This window comes from Anas platyrhynchos, chromosome 13, assembly GCF_047663525.1.
Source record: "Anas platyrhynchos isolate ZD024472 breed Pekin duck chromosome 13, IASCAAS_PekinDuck_T2T, whole genome shotgun sequence".
Lineage (NCBI taxonomy): Eukaryota > Metazoa > Chordata > Aves > Anseriformes > Anatidae > Anas > Anas platyrhynchos.
The window spans coordinates 12,732,129-12,752,813 of NC_092599.1; the positions used below are offsets into that span (position 1 = coordinate 12,732,129).

General features: G+C 33.9%; 1 protein-coding gene and 1 long non-coding RNA gene across 8 annotated transcripts in view; one reads left to right on the forward strand and one right to left on the reverse strand.

Annotated features, from left to right (window-relative positions):
• The window catches only part of DNAH12 (dynein axonemal heavy chain 12), a 65,466-nt gene that overhangs the window by 38,154 nt on the left and 6,627 nt on the right, over nt 1-20,685 (forward strand). For all 6 annotated transcript variants that reach the window (XM_072044097.1, XM_072044101.1, XM_072044098.1 and 3 more), the window contains 22 exons: nt 1,124-1,318; nt 2,090-2,223; nt 2,556-2,718; nt 3,445-3,525; nt 4,748-4,924; nt 5,793-5,924; nt 6,382-6,471; nt 7,995-8,135; nt 8,265-8,506; nt 8,885-9,032; nt 9,512-9,657; nt 10,673-10,887; nt 11,472-11,664; nt 12,523-12,715; nt 13,686-13,858; nt 14,352-14,492; nt 15,377-15,535; nt 15,889-16,033; nt 16,889-17,039; nt 17,353-17,606; nt 18,179-18,319; nt 20,200-20,337. In XM_072044097.1, the coding sequence (XP_071900198.1) occupies nt 1,124-1,318; nt 2,090-2,223; nt 2,556-2,718; nt 3,445-3,525; nt 4,748-4,924; nt 5,793-5,924; nt 6,382-6,471; nt 7,995-8,135; nt 8,265-8,506; nt 8,885-9,032; nt 9,512-9,657; nt 10,673-10,887; nt 11,472-11,664; nt 12,523-12,715; nt 13,686-13,858; nt 14,352-14,492; nt 15,377-15,535; nt 15,889-16,033; nt 16,889-17,039; nt 17,353-17,606; nt 18,179-18,319; nt 20,200-20,337 (3,552 nt within the window). The remainder of the gene's footprint in view (nt 1-1,123; nt 1,319-2,089; nt 2,224-2,555; nt 2,719-3,444; nt 3,526-4,747; nt 4,925-5,792; nt 5,925-6,381; nt 6,472-7,994; nt 8,136-8,264; nt 8,507-8,884; nt 9,033-9,511; nt 9,658-10,672; nt 10,888-11,471; nt 11,665-12,522; nt 12,716-13,685; nt 13,859-14,351; nt 14,493-15,376; nt 15,536-15,888; nt 16,034-16,888; nt 17,040-17,352; nt 17,607-18,178; nt 18,320-20,199; nt 20,338-20,685) is intronic.
• Nucleotides 1-20,685, reverse strand: part of LOC119718254 (uncharacterized) — a 66,365-nt gene that overhangs the window by 5,207 nt on the left and 40,473 nt on the right. Inside the window, exons 2-3 of one of the 2 annotated variants that reach the window (XR_005269086.2) lie at nt 12,420-12,583; nt 10,882-11,057 (exon numbers count right to left, since the gene is read on the reverse strand). This is a non-coding gene — a long non-coding RNA (uncharacterized lncRNA). Of the gene's footprint in view, nt 1-10,881; nt 11,058-12,419; nt 12,584-20,685 lie in introns of those variants that run through there. The other variant, XR_005269087.2, reaches the window with a different exon arrangement.

The following is a 20,685-nucleotide window of genomic DNA, read 5'->3' on the forward strand; positions in this document are numbered from 1 at the left end:
GGAGTTGGAGGCATCAATCTCTGTATACCTCAAGTTGCATACAAAATGTGTCCCTTTTACAACTTTACAGTTTGTACAAACATATCCAATTGGTGTATGCTAGCACTTGGTAGCTATCTGTAATATGCCAGCTAGGACAAAGTTACTTGTTACTCATTTAAATTTGCTTCATCAAAATATTTCCACTTTATTGCTAATAATCTGATTTTTGTCATTTACTTTAATTGCAGGGTTATGTAAAGCATACATGCTCTTGTGGTGGAATAAGTTGAGTTGTAGGGAGGTCTAAGTGTAAGGTCTAAGTGTTTCATGGATTGTTAATTGAGGGTAATACTTTTATGAAGTAGTCTTTTTTTTTTTTCTTTTTTTTGACAGAGGTTTTTTGTTTTTTTTAAATAAATGAACAGAATGTGTTTGAAACTTGAATATTCCTCTCCAATTAGGTAAATACAGCATATTTTAGTGTAATATTAATATTGAAAATGTTCTCAGTAAGTTAGTGTCTTGAAGTGTTGTTTAGGGAATTTATATAGCACTTAAAATGTAGATGAGAACAACATGTGTTTTTGTGTAATGAGAGTAGTAATTTGCCTCATCTGTTCATATAACCTAAATCCCTCTGAGTGACTGAAGATGGATTGTGATTAAGTCTAATTTTATTTGTTCATCACCTGAAGACTTTGGTCCTTTATTTCATGAGGGAGCTAATTTAAAATTTTGATTTTCCAAATGTGTCTTAGCCATCTGTCTTATCCTAATGTGTCTTGTGTATCTGGCACTTGGAATCTTTTTTTTTCCAATTTTTGTTCTGATGTATTCTCGGTTGTTCAGCGCAACAGGTGATCTTTTCTAGAATTACTTGTTAGTGTCACAGATTTACAGTAAATGTACTATTTACTCATATTTACATACTCATAAATATTTACAATATTTATTCATTTACTTATTCTCAACTAGTACTTAGTATTCATTCTTTCTTTCTAGTTTATTCTACTTATTTCATTTATCAATTAAAAAATATATATTTCATGGTGTTACTATCATTAACAGGATTATTAAAGGACTTCAGAAGTGCTTAATGAGAAATTATATAACAGCTTTTACCCTATGTATCATTCCCAAGGGTGTTCGTGCACTAGCTCAGGCTGGCAATAAACATGAAGAACTCAGTCCCTTGGCCTTATTTGCATTTTTTGTGAACTGCTGCAAAGAAAATCTCCATATCGTGGTAGCATTCAGCCCAATTGGAGATGCTTTCCGCAATCGTCTGAGACAGTTTCCCTCACTCATCAACTGCTGTACTATTGATTGGTTCCAGGTATGTGAAAATATATATATATATATTTTTTAGTCAGTGAACTATGTCATTTTTTTAACCATGTCTGTGTTTTCATGGTATAGAATTACTCTGTTTTTCAAAATTTTGAAATAGCATAGACAGTTTTGGTAATATTTTGGGAGCTCTTTGGTGTGTAGTCTCAGTATTTCTTGAACTAAAGAAATTCACGTTTTATTGCTACAAATTTTACACTTCTAAAGCAGTGAGTAATCTCAGTTTGGTGATGGCAATTTGTCATTTTTTTCATAATATACATGTTTTAAAGGACTAGAGAAAACATTTCAGTGTGATTGCACAATGGTCGTAATTTCTGCTGTGTGTTAAGCAAATGCAAGTCCTGTTGGAATACTGTAAGTAAATCTTGTATATCAGAATAAAACTTGGAAAACTACTGATCCTTGCTAAAAAGCAAAGTTACTCTCAATTAAAGTGCAGTTAGCTTTATAGGTTGGCTTGGTGCTGAAGTCAATTGATTCATCTACCAAAGGATAACATAAATGCAGAAATGTTTGGATAGCATGACAATATGCAGTTTTTAACTAGAAGATTATCCAGGAGTCACCAGAACAGGTTGCATGAGTAGTGACCTTGCAGCCTGATGTAACTCTTGTATCAGCTCATCATTCTTGAGACCTAGTTGGGACTAGCGTGTCTCATACTGGTATTTCGAATAGTGAAAAATCTCTTTAAACTATGAAGACTGCTAACAGCTAAATTTTACACATTCTTCTCTCCTCATTTCTCCATCAGCCGTGGCCCGAAGATGCCCTTGAGCGTGTGGCAAATAAGTTCTTAGAAACACTTGAGCTCACAGACAGTGAGCGTCAGGAGGTTGTGCCCATCTGTCAATACTTTCATACTTCAGTTTTATCACTTTCCTCAAGGTCAGTCTGTTTCTTTTAAAAAACAACACATTAATTTCTAGAAATACTAACAAGAAAAAGATTATACTAATGGAAGGAGTAAAATGAACATCAGAGAACTCAAAAATTGATTTATAAGGGGCAAGAAACAAGATAGGTGGCTGAGTTGCATGACCACTCATTTCCGTCTTATAAGTTAATGTATAAGCTTTGTCTGCCTAAAATATATAAAATTATGGAAACCATTTACTTCTGTTAATTGACAAATAGTTCATTGTATACCTTTTCTACCAATAGTTAAGCCAATAATAATAATAACAACAACAATTAAAGGTATTCTTTATTTCTAATAGGTTTTTTCAAAGTCTCAAACGCCATAATTATGTTACTCCCACTTCTTATCTTGAACTAATTGCTGCCTTTCGGAAACTTCTGACTGAGAAACGAGACTCTGTAATGACAGCCAAGAAGAAATACGTGAATGGACTAGATAAACTAGCTTTTGCTGAATCACAGGTGATTTGGGACGGAAGTGGAAATGAAAATACAGAGTGGTTGGCAGAAACAGGTCTTTTGCTAGAGAGATAAGTCAAAAGCACTTCTTCAGATCTTTAAATATGTGGAGGTTTGACTCCCTAAAGTGGGGAGCAGCCTTTTAATTTTCTGGTTCCAAATCTGGTTAAAATTAAGAAATGATTTGCATTCTAGTTTGGGTCTGTGTGAACAAAATATTCCTTGTTTAAAAAAATATATTTTCTAACAATGAGGGGCAGTACATTTTAGCAAACACAAAAGTGACCCATACAGGTTTTTTATTATATATTATTTTTCTGTTATACCTAATAATTTGTGGGATTAATTTCAAACAAATTATCTCAAGATCAATCCCAAGGTCAATCTTAAACAGTAAAAATACAATGAATTTGTTTTGCTTTTTTTTCCTGCATTCATAGCTGTCATGTTAGAGTCCAAAGGCCTCTAAGCATGCATTTCTAAGCAGTATGTGAACAGAGCTTCACTTCCTAAATAGTTATGTGAATTTACTAAAAATGAATGTACTTCTTAAAATTAGAGAGTGTACATGAGATAAAAATAAGTCTCTGAAGCGTTTTGATTTGAAAACAAATGCTATTTTCTTCCACCAATAAATTAGTCATTGGATATTTTCTGGGTTCTAAATCAATTGTTGGAAATTATATTTTGCAATTCAGAATCCTGGTTAATTCTTTTGCCTATGTATAGGTTGGTGAGATGAAACAAGAACTAGTTCAGCTGCAGCCCAAACTGGAAGAGGCTAAATTGGATAATGCAAACATGATGAAGGTAGAGTTGCATAAAACATTGTATTTTTAACACAGGCATGTGCATATATATATATCATATATTTCACCTTCATAGTAATTAGTTTTGAATGAGAAATCTAATCATACAATGTAGTTCCGTGTCTCAGCTGACTGTTGACAGATCCTAAAGAATATGCCTGCATATGGGTACCAATATGTATCTTTTAGAAAATAAGAGCTGAGTTCAGGTTTTTGAGCTTCTTGTTTACTGCGCTTACTAGTACTGTAAAATTTGCCACTGTTTGTGCTTATATCCTTTGAACTGGAAGAAAATTTTACTTTGTATTTAAAATACATATACTGTCAAATGAATACACAGTCCTTGCCTAAGCTCTGTGCTGAAGGATGGTAGAGAAACATTCACGCTAGTAGGGGTTAGACTGGGTTTCTCACAATTATTCACAAACATTGTAGTTTTTCAGCATACAAAATAAGCAAGGTAAGTATTGCATGGTTTGTCTTTGCATGCACAGGGATTATGCACTTGATATTTAAAAGGATCCTCAAAAGGAGTAACTTCATAGAAATTTATTGGGATTTGGGAACAGTCTCTTAAGTGTATTTGAAAACTCTGACTTGAGAAAAGACACGTATCTGGTATGTTACTGTCGCATCACAAAAAAGTGAAATTTGAGTAACATTTCTGTGCACCTGCTTCTGGTGCTTGTAAATATTTTTACAGATACAGTGGTATGTCTTCTACCTACTCTAAGAAACTGAGATTTCAGCTCCACGACTACGAGCAAACAGCATCTAAGAAAAATAAATATCACTTCTGCAGAACTGAAGAGAGAGTACTTGGTTGAAGGGTTGACTTGTCCCTGAACATAAAATAAATTTATGTAGTCAGTAATAAAAACTGAAGCTATGAAAACTCACAGTAAAAGCTAGTCAGTTTTTGAATTACAGCCTTATGCACACACTTGTTTTCTTTCATGAACTTCGAACATAGTTTAGCTTTTATTGATGGTAATCTGATTTCATGCAGTGTACCTACTGTTGAAGATCCATAACAATGCTGTGAGATCCGTAACAATGCTAAGAAATAAATTATTCCTTTAACATAAATTGAAAATACATGAAAATATTGAAATACTGAAAAATAAAAAGAGAATATCAAATTATTGCATAACTGCTAACCTAGGTAATCTCAATTTGTTTCATCATTCAGTAGGAAGCTCACCCATATCTTTTTTCTTTAGACTATAGAAATAGAATCTGCAGAAGTAGAACAAAAAAGAAAAATTGTAAAAGTAGATGAAGAAATTGCGACAGAAAAAGCTGAAGAAGCTCAGGCTTTGAAAAATGAGTGTGAAAGTGATCTGGCAGAGGCGATCCCAGCGCTGGAGGCTGCACTTAATGCTCTTGACACTTTAAAGGCAAGCTAATCTAAACTTCAACAGTCAGAAGAGTTACTTAATATGATGATACTCTTCCGTTTATTTGGGAAAGAATGCACTGAGATGAAAGGGTGTTAAAAAGTACTAAATTTCCTGAGTTTTGGCAAAAGAGATATAATACCTATTAACAGTTATGGTTCAGTAGATGTTCATTCCAATGTACTCAGATTACAGTACAGAAAGGGGATGGGGAGGGGAGGGGAGGGGAGGAGAGGGAAGAGGAGGGGAGGGGAGAGGAGGGTAGTACGTTTAAAATTTTGTTTGTTCCTTTGCAAGAAAGTCCACCTGTGGGGAAAGTACCCAAAACCTGAAGTTATCAACAGGGGTATCAGCTGAATTTTTTCTTTCAGCTAAGTTAAAGTTGACCACCAATGTGTTAGAAGGCTAATGTGTGTGCCTAAGAATTATCTGGATCTTTAAGTGAAAGGTTTCCTCTTTGTCATAACTTAGTCATGACTTAGGCATGATCTGAAAGCAGTGTTTTTTACAAAGTCCTGCAGGATTTGCTTTGTAGGAGTTATGAAGGATATGAGATGTATATTAGATGATGCTTATGAAAGCATATAAAAGTATTCTGACCTAGACTTTTAAAAATATAATTTTAGTTAATCATTAGTTTACAGTTACTAGTATTTCTTTCATTTTTATTACCTCTGCATAGGATAAATTAATGGGTATTTTTAATTGTCTTGCTAATGCTGTATCATCCCTTCTAAAAGTCCTTTATAATTATGTTCATTGGCAATGGTGCTATAATTTCTTTTTTTTTTTTTTTCTCTTCATTTATCTTAGTGGTGAGAAAAGCATAATATCATAATTATTTTTTTTAATGTGATTTTTATTTTAGCCTTCTGATATATCAATTGTCAAATCAATGAAAAATCCTCCATCTGGTGTCAAACTTGTCATGGCTGCTGTCTGTGTCATGAAAGACATAAAACCTGAAAGAATTCCAGATCCTTCAGGGACTGGAGGCAAGGTAATATGACAGACTTGTGAGTTGCAAATAAAAATGTAATTCATATTCTTTGTCACAACACAGAGCACTTGTTCAATAAGTAAAATAACCCGAGGTCCAGTAAAGTAAGCAAGTATTTACAGCCTCCATTCATTATTTTGCTGAAAACTATGCTTCAGACATCTTCAGTGTCCAACTTACATAATTTGGAATTCTGAAACATGCAAAGAAAACTCATGTAATTTGCTTAACTTGTATATAGGTAAAGAGATGATAAATAATTCTTCCCTGAGTCACTGCCTGGTTTTTAGACATGGTTGGGGGAAAATATTTGATACGATAGACTTCATTGCTGTGTCAATGAGATACAAGATCATCCGTATTAAATATACATGAGCTAATTAGAGAAGGTTACTCTTTTTTGTGTACGTGTGTTTGTTTTAAAGTTTGAAAAGTTATTTCCTGCTTTCTTCTGTAGATTTTAGATTACTGGGGTCCAAGCAAGAAACTGCTTGGTGACATGAATTTCTTAAAGGATTTGAAAGAGTATGACAAGGATAATATTCCGGTATGGTTTTTGTTTAAATATTCAGTAGTTTTTGCCATGTGTATATTTTCTTCCAGGGGGGGGAAAATTAGAAAATTTTATATTAGTGGCCGCATTTGGCCAGAATTTGTCAATTTATTATGACCAACAGTGCTTACAAGATTACAAGGCATCCTTATAGGATGAATATTGTCATCGCAAATGAGTCAAACTTTCTCTCTCCCTTGTAAGTGGCATTTCAGAAGGATTTAAAATTCCCTTTGGGAGTTTCTAAGGCTTCTATTTTGCCTATTTTCTATTTGAATGAAATGTCCTGTGCACAAATGTTTCTAACTTTGCAATTTAAAAGTACTATCTCATAAAAAAAAGACATAAAAATAACACAAAACTGTCGTCTGTCTTACCCAAAAATGGCCATAATTAGGTGCCTTGATAAGAATAGTGCCTAGGGATAGTTAGGCCTAGGAATAGTGTGTATGGTACTTTCACCAAATATTTTTCCACCCTCCCAGAATTTAAATGAAGGATGCCCTAAGTTAGATAGTTTCTGTTTTTAGTAGCTTTTGGTGGATCACTCTTCTTTTAACTTCTCTAGTCCCCTTAAGATCATATACGCTTTCTATATCCCCAAGATCTTTTCACAAAGCACTCCAGAAGTCTATTTTAAGTGATATGAAAAGCTGTGTTGTTTCTTCTGAAGCTTGGTCCTCTTAGCCTCATTTCACGTGTTTTATTTTGGTTTTATTTTTATTTATTTATTTATTTAGTAGAAACAGTGAATGTTTGATCCCTGTCCAACATTTCCATGCCTTTTTTTTTTAAGATAGTTTTTCTCAGTAAACTATTCCAGTATTATATTTTCATTTTCTAAAATAACTGTCTACATTGGTTCTTTTTATATTTTTTTTTCTAATTGTGTAATTTTGATTGGATGCATGCTGAAAAAATGGGCAATATTTTTTACATATACTAGAACATACACAATAAACCAGGAAATGTACTAGCTACATAACTTCAAATTATGACCTACTATTCAAGAGTGTGATTCTTGCAATTTTCCAAGTTCAGTAGAGATTGAACTTGCTTTGCCCTTTAGAAAGCTGGTTCCAAAAAGTAGGTACAAGCAATGCAATTCATTCAGATCTTGTCTTATGTTAGTAGATACACATTCTTATAGTCAGTCCCAATAGCTGTGTCAAGAAATGATAGCAAGTAATGAAATTAGCATGTTTTGCATCAAGGGACAGTGTAAATTATGGCTTCTATATGACTGTAATGATCTTAACACTTAAGTAACTGCCACATGGAAGATACACTAATTGTGTGATTATGAAGGATAAGGATAGGATTAGGATGAAAACATGAAAGGCTGCAAAGAGTGACAGGGAAATTTAAGGAAACAAATGAGAAGTGATTTCTACAACAATTAATAAATGCTGAGCAGTTCTTTACTATTTTGGTATATAGAGAAATGGCAATCAGTGTCAGCAGCAAGCCTTTGTCGTACGAAAAATTTAATGACCTGTAATGCATTCATTATCCAGGCAGCTGTCATGCAGAAGATTCGGGCTGAATACCTGACTAATCCAGAGTTTGATCCACCAAAGGTGGCTAAAGCTTCCTCAGCAGCAGAGGGTTTGTGTAAGTGGATAATGGCAATGGAGGTGTATGACAAGGTTGCAAAGGTAAGTTTTTGATCCTAATCCCCCAGTGATTATGAATTTTTTCCTTTGCTTGGTATCTTCACCTTAAGCATTGTTATTAAATAATAAATATACAAAATGTGCATTTGTGTATTGTTTGCAATTGAATAGGTTGTTGCACCCAAGAAAGACCGTTTGAGAGAGGCACAGCAATCCTTAGCAGAGACACTAGCACTTTTGAATCAGAAGAGAGATGAACTTGAAGAGGTCGAAAATCGTTTGGCTTCTTTGGAACGAACTTTTACTGAGAAAACTGAAGAAAAGGCTCGTTTAGAATTCCAGGTTGATCTGTGTGCTAAAAAACTAGAACGAGCAGAGAAGCTGATTGGAGGCCTTGGTGGAGAGAAATCAAGGTCAGATTAAAGTTCAAATGTCAGATATAGTATCTACTGTAGAAACATTAGTTTCTACATCAGCTCTCTGAGGCTTTAATACTGAATCTCTATCTGAAGGCTGTATGGGATTTTAACTGTTTGGGCCCTTGGAAGATTCTTGATTATGGTAAAATAAAAATGCAGGCAGTAACATTGAGAGAATTGTAGAGAAAGTATTGAAAATATGAAGAAACAACAATGTAATATATATAACAACATCTCTCTATATAGAGATACAGATATAACATGTACATACATATATGATATAAGAACAACAAAAAGGTTGATGCTTGTCATCAATGCCATAAATGTGGGGGTTTCAGCAGCATTTTATTCTTTAACTTCTGCTTGTCATAGATGGAATAATGCTGCAAATGATCTTCAAGACGTGTATGATAATTTGACAGGAGATGTTCTGATATCAGCTGGTGTGATAGCTTATCTAGGAGCATTTACTGCTGGATTTCGACAAGAATGTACGAAAGATTGGAGCAAGCTATGCAAGGTTAGAACATTATCTTATTTTTTAATAGTTTTTTTTTTTTTTAGACTGCTGCGAAAGGCTTCATAATGTGGGCCTAAACCTAAATCTTTTTAAATTTGTTTATTACTAGCCTAATAAAACTCATTAAAATAAGTGAGATAAATTCTGCTAATCCAATATTATGTAAATTTAGACTTCATTGAATTAGTGAATTTACTTCAAACTTAAAATAGCATATCTGAAATTGAGAGCACATCATTAGCTTTGTGAGGCTTGATTATTATTTAAATATAATCTCAGAATTTTCTCTCTTTTTCCTTTAAATAGAATAATTAACTTTAAAATCTCTTAAAAAAAATTATTAAAAGGAAATGTACTTTGACCATCTGAATTGAAGACATTTAATAAAAGATATAAAGAAACATGTAATAAAGGTTTGTTTTTTTTTTTTCTTTCTTTCTTTCTTTTTTTTTTTTTTTTCTATTTTTCTTTTCTTGCAGAAGAAAAATATCCCTTGTTCTGATACTTTCTCTTTGAGTAATACTCTTGGTGACCCAATAAAAATAAGAGCCTGGAATATTGCTGGTTTACCAACTGATGTCTTTTCTGTAGACAATGGGGTCATTGTTGAGAATTCAAGACGTTGGTAGGTGACAAAAAGGTTTAATTTTCTAATCCAAAAAAAAACAAGATTTCACACACACACACACACAAACAAAACAAACAAACAAAAACCTTAAACATCTAGAGACAGTTTAGCCTCTGTAAATACAATGTGCTGGAAAGCAGAACTGGAAACCTTTTATCCTTGTCTTCTGAATTTAATAAATTTGAGAGGTATTAGACTAGAGGAATTTGAATATATAGTTACTGGAAGTTTTCTGGAGGTGCAGTGATGTGAAAGCTCCCATTAGCTATCTACAAATTGTCTGCACTCAGCTGGAACATAAGATTATAAAACTTCCTATTAATGTTCCTGTGATCTGTGTTATCTTAAGAGTCTTAACTATAGATTCAGATTGCATTTGGATTACAATGTATAATTCCATTCTTTGAATGTTACTTAAATTCTCTGAAGAGTGCAGTAAGTGGAGATGTTTAATATTGTTCATTCTTGACTTCTATTAAAATACATAAATATGGATAAAATCAGCAAGAGCAATGGGGAACAAATTTTGTTCAACAAAATCAAAATACAGTCATCTTGCCCTGCCCTTCTTACAATTCCAACCTTATACCAACTAATATACTAACATCTCAGATTCAAACTGCAACTGATTGTTGATTTTTTTTTTTTAGGTACAAAGATATGTGAGAGAGAACTCAAAACTATCAGCATTTGTAAAAATAAACTTAATTTAAAAATATAGATAAATAAATGCTGATAGTTCTAGTGGAGGGACAGAACGAGGTTTTCATAGAATTCTGCATTCAGGTGTATTTTATGAAAAAGTTATGAATGTTTTTTGAACGCCTTAAAACTATTTTTGCTATTACTTTTCAAGTTGTGATAAAACACTTGTATTCCATTTGTCAGTTAAAATCTTGATTTCAGTTATTTTAAAACTTATCACTTTTCCCTTGCCAATCTGACACAGAAGCATTTTAATATAGCTTGAAATTTCTGCAAGAACAGAGAAATTTTTTTTTGTATATTCTAGGCCATTAATGATTGATCCTCAAGGTCAAGCAAATAAATGGATCAAGAATCTTGAGAAAGAAAACCGCCTGAATGTTATCAAGGTCAGTGACACAGATTATATGAGAACCCTGGAGAACTGCATTCAGTTTGGAACTCCACTTCTGCTGGAAAATGTTGGGGAAGAACTAGACCCATCACTTGAACCTCTGCTACTTAAACAGACTTTTAAGCAAGGTACATCAAGATTAATTTTGAACCATGGATTACATTACTGTTCAGCTTTTAGTCTATGTTATTGTCTGGTTTCCTTCCTGGTTTATTGCTACCTCCACAGTTTTCTTGTGCTTCTCTGAAACTTGCTGAGTAGCTGTGACTTTGGTTTTCAACTTTTCTTTCTCTTTTATCTGGAAAAAGACAGAAAATGCAGACAAGCACAAGTATGTGTTCCTCCCTTCTGAAATGAAAAGGGGAAAAGTTGAAACATTGTTCACTGGAGTTTATTTCAGAAAGGTAATTGAAGGAAAGGGTTCCTTCAAATACCTAAGAATTCGGTATTTGAGAATAATTTCACTGTTCTCAATTACCATCTCTGGTATTGTATATGTACATTGAAAGTACAGTAGAAATTGGATTGAATCAGTTTGAAAATTTCAGTCAATGTGAAAATTTGGCAGAGTATCAGATTTATGTATTCGTTTTTACTTTTCAGAAAATTTTCATTTAAATTTGCTTTTAATTCATCACAGAAATAATGTTTTTTTTTTTTCTATAAGCAGTTGACATAAGGTTTTTCTTAATGTTTCTAATTTTAACTTTAGGAGGCGTGGATTGTATCAGGCTTGGTGAGATGGTTATTGAGTATTCCAGTGATTTCAAGTTTTTTATTACCACAAAACTGAGAAATCCACATTATTTGCCTGAACTTTCTACAAAAGTTTCTTTACTCAATTTTATGATAACACCAGAGGGACTTGAAGACCAATTGCTAGGTATTGTTGTAGCAAAAGAGAGGTAGGTATCTCTGTTTGGCAAACGGCCACTTAAAATATTTTATGGCATAATTCCAAGGAAATGAGAGGTGAATTTGTTGTAAAGCAAAATGAATATTACATGTTGTACATGTTGCTCAGTAAAAGCTTAAAATTTTTTTTTGGTTTTGTTGTCTTATACAAAGTTTACTAGGACTTCACTGAAATGCAAGTAGATTATGTGACATTTACTGTGACGTGTCAACAGGATAATCAAAATAGCAGATGTAAAATCAATTATTTTTTTTTATGGCAATTTTCTCCTGTAATATTCTTTTATTTTTGAATAATATTGACATAGTTTTCTATGTTTAAATCATTACTGTGTTTTTGCAAGTCGATTAAGCTGCCAGACATAGGTGCTGAATTATTAAGATTTAGTTTTAATTTCTTGCAAAATAAATACAGAGTACTTCTGAAACTTAATACAGGTCTTATCTGAACCTTCACAGACATAAAGTAGTTTCTGGGTCATACAGAACTGTCTATGCAATTGGGCTAAATTCTGTTTGCTAAAAAACTGCTTCCAGGAGTAAACTTACTCCGCATATTGCACTTTTTTTTCAGATCCAGAGATATAATAAAGTAAAACTTGGATGTGCCAACATTTGTAAAGTGCTAAGATGTTAAAACTCAGCAATTCATTTCCAAATACTGAAGTTATGCAAAGAAATCTGTACTCTGTTATAAATATATGCTCAACAGTAGCAACCCATTTAAACCGATGGGAATACTCACAGATATTTATGGTGGGAACAGAGAGTTGTCTTCATGGGCTTCCTTTATAGTCAGTGGAAGATGAGAATTGACTATGTTTGCTATAAGTGTTTTTCTTATTCAGACCAGAATTAGAAGAGGAAAGAAATATTCTCATCCTTCAGTCTGCAGCCAATAAAAAGAATCTAAAAGAAATTGAGAGGAAAATTTTAGAAACCTTACAGTCATCTGAAGGGAATATTCTGGAAGATGAGAGTGCTATTGAGATCTTGGATTCTGCTAAAATAATGGCCAATGAAATCACAAAAAAACAGCAGGTAAGGAATGATAATGTTTTTTCCTTAATAATATGTACAAATTAAATGTAAAATTTGCAGCTAGCAAAAGAACTGTGGATTAGATGCAAGGAAGAAATTCTATGCTTGTGAAATATGAAGAAATAAAATTTGGACTATTCTAGAATCTCCACAGGTGGTTTATTCAGTCTGCAATTTACACATGTTTTGAAGAATATGTATCTATCTAAAGGACTGAATAAAAAGTGGCAAATTCTGAAGTTAAGGTAACACGTTAAGCTAAAGGAAGGACCTAATTTTAAAAACAAAAAGAAAACTCAGACATTAATAATCTGGGTGACTAATATAGGTATGCAAGCCTAGATTCTTTTGTTATATTTAATGCATAAAATACCATCTGAAGTCAATGAGAGCCAAATAATAAAAGAATAAAGATGTTTTCAAAATTATTACAGACTTAACAGAAATCAAACTTTCTTTAAGCCGATGTTGTCCTTTTGTCAATACCTATTAAGGATAATCTTAGAATATGTCTAACAGTTTAATTCTGAAAAACCTTTTTATATTCAAAGTATTATTTTGTATAAAGCTGATTTGTAGTAGAATAAATAGAGCTTAAATAAATGAGCAGTCTGAAATTGCCCATATTTTTTAATATTGCAGAGATAAAGATTGATACAGCTGCAGCTAAAAGATGCATCAGAACTGTTGTGACATGTTTATCCTTTGTTTTGACTATTGCATCCTACAGTATAGATAAATAGATCAGGCACTACTGCATTAAAGTGCTCATTTTCCTAGTGTAGGCATTACCTATTGTGATTGTGCATTTTGGAACATTAAAGTTGTCTCACTGTAGTGTTAAAAAGTGATGTGTAGAAATATTTTAATGATGTTACTTGGTAGGAACATTTTTGTTCCAAAGAACAGGAAGATTGTCTTTGGGGAAAACAAACAAACAAACAAACTTGAAATTACTATTGATATGTAGGTTGCAGAGAAAACGGAGCTTAAAATAGCTGAATCTCGAGAAGGCTATCGACCAATTGCAAAGCATTCATCGGTGCTGTTCTTCAGTATTGCAGACCTGGCAAACATTGATCCCATGTACCAATACTCCCTTAGCTGGTTTGTTAATCTCTTCATCAACTCTATTCATGATAGGTAAATACAGTATTTATAGTATAAAATAAGATGTTTTCATTCTCTTCTTCTGAACAGTTCCCTCTGTTTTTAAACCATTTACCTCTCAGCCCTCTTTAAATGTAGGCTTTTGAAACAAAATATAATTTGTTAGTAAAATAAATGTTCTTTTTAGTCACTGTTTGAGCAAGTCATGAACTGTAAGCATGCACTGCAGACTAATATTTAAGTATTTGTAAGAATCTTGCTTATAGAAAGGGTGTTCACTATGAGTGAACTCACTAAGAGTGCTGCCACCTAACTCCAGCAAATCAGTTCATTATTTTGCTTGGAACTCTCAACAGAGCTGTGAAGCATTGAGTGTAATTGAATTTGGGGGGAAATGGGCTTCTATGTCTCTTGTGGAGCATGCAGGCTTAATGTGATTCATCCACAATGTTAAATAGATTTAGATTCTTAACTGATTTGCTTAAGTTATTAAATCTGAAGTCTCACCTTATTTGTTTCTTCTTAGTAACAAATCCAAAATTTTGGAGAAGCGACTTCGATATCTAACTGATCACTTTACATACAATTTGTACTGCAACGTGTGTCGCTCACTGTTTGAAAAGGACAAGCTGCTCTTTTCCTTTTTACTCTGCTGCAATCTTCTCATGTAAGCTCATTTTTCTGAAGTTTTTAATAACAGAAACCAATGATTTTCTTACTGGGGAAAAAGTCAAGAATATTTGGGGTTTTTAATACTCATAATATGGACAAGTGAAAGATGTAGGTACATGTATCACTACTATAGCCTTTGGGCACGTTACAGAGAAAATGTTTGTGTTCATATTTAAACCAATGGCTTAGTCACTGATACATCTTTTAAAGAAAATACATCCGTTTAAAGAAAATGGATAGTAGTATCAAAAGCTATTGCTATTACTTAATAAGTTTATAAATAGAAGTCTGACGCTATTGTGCCATTCTAGCAACTTCTAGCTTTTTGTCTTTTTATTTTTTTTTCCATTTTCCCTCATCTTCCTCTTATACCTGTTTGCATCCATCATGAGATCTCAGTTGTAGTCTTCTCTCTTCTACTGTCTTTTTATTTGTCTTCCTCTGCTTTTTTTTTTTTTTTCTAATTTTGTGCTAATACATTGTGAAAGGAAAGATAAATTGTGTGATCATAAATTGTGTGATCATGACTATAATGCGCATTTCTATTTAATAACAGTGTGTACATACCTGTATATGGACCATTCTTCCTGGCCCAATTTTTTCCTTTATTGTATTCCTAGAATCTATTTTTTCTATAAAGCCTTTAAAAATTAAGAATAATAGCACTTTTTAAAAACAAATAAGTAGATATATACTTTTAAATCTTGAAATCATTACTGTAGTTGTTATCAGTCATTTTCTACCATACAATTTCTTGATTGTCTAGAATACTGTGATCTGATCTCAGCTGTTACTGCAGTAGGAGTATTGCTAACTGTTTTTTGTTTGTTTGTTTGTTTTTGTTTTTGTTTTTTTTTTTTTTCCCTGCTTGGAATATAGGGCTAAAAATGAAATTGAACGTCAAGAGTTTATGTTCTTACTAACTGGTGGTGTGGGTCTCAAGAATAAATACAAGAATCCAGATCCATCTTGGCTACCAGATAAGAGCTGGGATGAAATATGTCGTGCAAGTGAAATCCCAGCTTTGAAAGGACTGAGGTATAGTAAAATGATATGAATTATGGATAATTGTTTTTGACCAAATTACACATAACATGCTGAAAAGAAATGTTCTAAAGTGGAGTTTTTCCTGAAATACAAGAAGCCAAAAATTCATGCCATCATCCCATACCTATGATTCTATCAAGTACCACACAATGCTGGATAGAAGAGGAAGCAGAGCTTACTGTCAACTCAGAACCTTTCAGGTGAAGTCTTGTATTTCTGCAACAGCATGCTGGGGAAAGAGCTTCATTCAGCTGTTGGATTATTTTCTGATATAGATGTATTTTTGATAAATATCAAAATACACTCCAAGTATTTACAGTAACTGTAAGCACTTTTTCCTCTAGGAATCACGTGACTGAAAATATAGGTGAATGGCAAAAAATTTATGACAGCAAAGAGCCACAAAGCTTTCCATTACCAGAACAATGGAATAATACATTAAACGAATTACAAAAGATGGTAATTCTTCGGTGCTTAAGGCCAGACAAGGTAAAATGATACATTATCATGTGTTTGTAGACTGTTGCAGGTCTTATACCATAGTTTGCAATAGTTGTTAAAAGAAAATATGATGAAGAACAGATTATTAAGAACAGGTTATTAAGAAAATAAATGCTATTCTTATTTTTCAATTAAGCAGTTAAAACATCATCTGAGATGTTCTGTTTGCATTTTTCGGAGTATATTCATCGTTCTAGTTTTCTTCAAGTGCTCATTTGTGTTCAGTCTGTTCTTTGATGCACCCCATATACCCAAGAGCAGGACATGTTAACAAGAAGAAATGCACAGAGTGTGCAGTACAATGTGCTTTCATACTAAAGGTTAAATGTGAATAGAGAGATGAAATGTGCTGAACAGCCAAACAGAACTTTAAACACATTCTTCCTTATTTCACTTATCAAATTGTATTGTGTGCTGTTTAGGAACAACCAATGTTAGGATTTAAAGTACATGTTGCAACTGCTCATTAGTGAACATTAGTGTAATTAATTCTAAGAGGGAAACATGCTGGTCCTTCACACTAGGTAAAGCCTCAATTAAAGTTTTAGTGTGATTCAGTGTTGCTCGTATGAGTTATTTTACCTTTTATTTGCTAAAAACATTTTAATCACCTTTGGGGGAAAAAAAAAAGAAATGAAAGGCAGGGGGTGACAACATGAGCTGAAACCTATGCTTCTGAAGCATTCAGCAAAACTAGTCTCACATCTGTGCAAACTAGAGAGGTCTCTCTCTAGGTGTTTTGCTGAGGAATTTAACTGAGTTAGGGTACAGTGTGCTTTGAAGATGCTGTGAAATAATCATTTATGTTTGATTTAAGTTAATAGTCTGTATTTACTTCACCAGATTGGTCCAGCTATAACAACGTTTGTAACAGATAAACTGGGGAAGAAATTTGTAGAGCCACCACCTTTTGATCTAACAAAAAGCTACTTAGATTCAAATTCTACAATCCCTCTAATATTTGTGCTATCTCCAGGAGCAGATCCCATGTCCAGTAAGTATACGCACAAAGAGAAAATGAAAGCCAAGAACAATTTTTCAGATTCAAGACCTGCACTTCCTCTTCAATACACAGTGGGGATTATTTTGCCCTTAGCACAAGTAGATTTGAGTGCATTATGTCAGACTGATACAATCATGTGCTCCCTAAAAAGGACAACGTTATTTAATTCTGAATAATTACAATCTACACTAAAGCTATACCTTCTTGTTGTATGTATATTTTTAAAAAATAGTAATTAACATTTTTTCATGACATAGCTTCTTTTTAATGAAGAAATGCTAAAATCGTATGCTTTCTTTTCAAGGCCTTCTGAAATTTGCAAATGACAAAGAGATGGTCGGAAATAAGTTTCAGTCCATCTCATTAGGACAAGGACAAGGACCTATTGCTACGAAAATGATTCAAGAAGGAATGGAAGAAGGAACTTGGGTTTGTTTACAAAATTGTCATTTAGCTGTCTCCTGGATGCCAGTACTAGAGAAAATATGTGAAGAGTTTAGTAGTGAAAAATGTCATCCAGACTTCAGACTTTGGCTTACTAGTTACCCATCCCCAAAGGTACGTGTATTGACAAACAGTATTTATTCATAGAAGGGAAAAGCTGGTGAAATTTTAACCCAATTTTTCATATACCTGAAGGAACTAATAATGTGGGACTTTTCTCAAATGCTTAGAGGCTGTTGAAGAGATAATTTAATCAAGAAAGGTCATTTAAAAATTAGTTCTAAAAATAACAATACCAATCTACCTTTTCAATACTTTGATATTGTGATGTGTGATATTTTGTATAGTAGTGAATGGAGCTGCATATTGCCAGCATGGGTAATTAAGGAATTTTTTTGTTGCCTGTGAGTTTTTCTTTCACATAAATTGAAAAATTTATTTTTGCAGCATACATTTTACCTGTAAGGTATTGAATACCAACAAAACTCTTTAAAATACAGGTTTGTAGTTCACAGCACAGTCTTAGCTTTCTTTGAGTTCTTTTTTAATCTGTTGATCTTTAAAATGTGATTTCTTACAGATAACAGTTAATATAGCAAACAAAATGTAATAATGTATTTTTATAATAATATAATATATATATTCCATACTTTCTGAGTGCAGTTTTGCTATTTTTTAATTTCTAGTTCCCAGTAACTATTCTGCAAAACGGAGTAAAGATGACAAATGAACCTCCTACTGGTCTGCGGTTAAACCTACTTCAGTCATTTCTTTCTGATCCTATTTCTGATCCTGCATTCTTCTCCGGATGCCCTGAAAAGGAGCTGGTAATTTTCTCATCTCTTTATCTCTTGACAGTTTGTTTGCTTGTTTGTGTGTGGTGGTGTTTTTGTTGTTGGCTGTTTTTGTTTTGGTCCACAGATGCACTGATTTCTGTCCAGTTAGTATCATAAGCTGAAGTGATTGTGAGTTTAGTTTTAGAATGATTAAAATGATGAGCTGAGAATTGCTATACTGGGTAATTTCATGTGGCAACAGCTAGAATGTTTTCTTTGGCTTTATTAAATTACACAAATCTGAAATGTTACATGTACATATTAGACAATTTGCATAAACTTTGAACATTCATTAGTACAGGATACCTGTCCAAGTTGTGTAACTGAGGGGCAGAACTCAGCTGTAATGCCATTCCAAACAGAAGCACGTGCAAAGCCAAACTTCCTTTTGAAAGTACAAAATTAGGATAAATATAAGCATTATCACTGTTGAGATGGTAAGCACTCAAATCCTTTTCTTGCTCTCAGGGACTAGTACTGCAGTGCCCATATCTCTTCCTGATAAATAAGGAACCACTTAGGTAATCATCACCAGTGAAGGAAGTGAAAAAACTGGGATTAGTCAGCAAAGAATATTGTAATCAATATATATATAGCTGTGAGTGGGTGCAACTAAGGATTTACATTTAACAGTACAACTATATTTTATATGTTTGTCTACTGAGGCTTAAAATTAAATATCTGATAATTGAATTCTTATGAAGTCAGCACCCCTTTACACAGAAAAAGTGAAAAATCTTGTATAAAACTGTAATGCCTTCATTGGTTATATGGACGGTGGGTTTGAATGTCCTCTCTGCAAGTCTGCAGATGACACCTACCTGGGTGGTGCAGATGACACTTCAGAGGGAAGGGATGCCATCCAGAGGGACCTTGACAGGCTTGAGAGATGGACACAAGCAAAGCTCATGCAGTTCAACAAAGCCAAGTGCAAGGTGCTGCACCAGGGTCGGAAATCCCCAACATCACCAGACTTGGTGATGAATAGATTGAGAGCAGCCTTGTAGGGAAAGACATGGGGTTCTGATGGTTGAGAAGCTCAATATAAGCTGGCAATGTGTACTGTCAGCCCAGAAAGCCATGTCCTGGGTTGCGTCAAAAGAAGCATGGCAAGCAGGTGAAGGGAGGTGATTTTCTTCTACTTTGCCCCCTCACGAGACACCACCTGGAGTACTGCATCCAGGTCTGGGGCCCCCAGCACAAGAGAGACATGGACCTATTAAAGTAGGTCCAGAGGAGAGACACAAAAATGCTTCAGAGAGCTGGGACAGTTCTCCTATGAAGAGAGGCTGAGAGAGTTGGGATTTGTTTAGCCTAAAGAAGCTTTGTGGAGACCTTCTAGTATGTAATGGGGGATTACAGGGAAGATGGGGATCCTCTTTATCAGGGTGTGCAGTGACAGGACAAGGGGAAATGGTTTAAAATAAAAGCGAGTAGATTTAGCTTAGATATAAGGAAGAAAATATTTACTGTGAGGAGGGTTAGATGCTGCAACAGGTTGCCCAGAGAGGCTCTGGATGCCCCCTCCCTGGAGGTGTTCAAAGCTGGATGGAATTTGGAGCAACTGGTCTAGTGAAATGCATCCCTGCCCATGGCGGGGGTATTGGAACTAGAGCATATTTAAAGGTTCCTTCCAACTCAAACCATTCTGTGATTTTTATGATAATGGCACAACTAAGAGTGCTTGCATACACGGCAAATGTGTGCATATTTATTCCCAAGTCAAATAATCACAATGTACTTCATAGTTGCCTGGAGTTGTACACTAGACAGAGAGTGGTGATCAAATGGTGTGTTCTTGGTATAAATTGCTGTATAGAATGAACATATAAGTCATTTTATGATACTTTTTTGTTTTGTTTTTCTTGAAGGTATGGGAGAAACTGCTCTTTGGAGTCTGTTTTTTCCACGCTCTGGTTCAGGAGAGAAGAAAATTTGGGCCTCTTGGTTGGAATATACCCTATGGGTTTAATGAATCAGACTTGCGGATTAGTATCAGACAGCTGCAGGTAAAATCATCTGTCACTGCTTTTATTTAATCTCTGATTTTATGAACCATAGGGAGGAGCCTGATAGTCAGAAAGGAGCATCCACTTCAGTTATATCAAATGTTCACAGAATTTTAATCAGTCTTCCATGAACTCACTTCAGCCACAAAGGCAAGGAACATCAATCATATTATAAATATTTTCAGAATGACAAATGAAATAAAATTGTTCTGCATGAGGTTTTGGTTCATACAGACTTACGGCATATAATGAGTATATATAATAAATTTTAAATTGTCATATGTAAGAGCTCATTGTCCTGTAAGTAACACCATGCTAGAAAGAGTCACCTATTATGGTGGCTTTCAT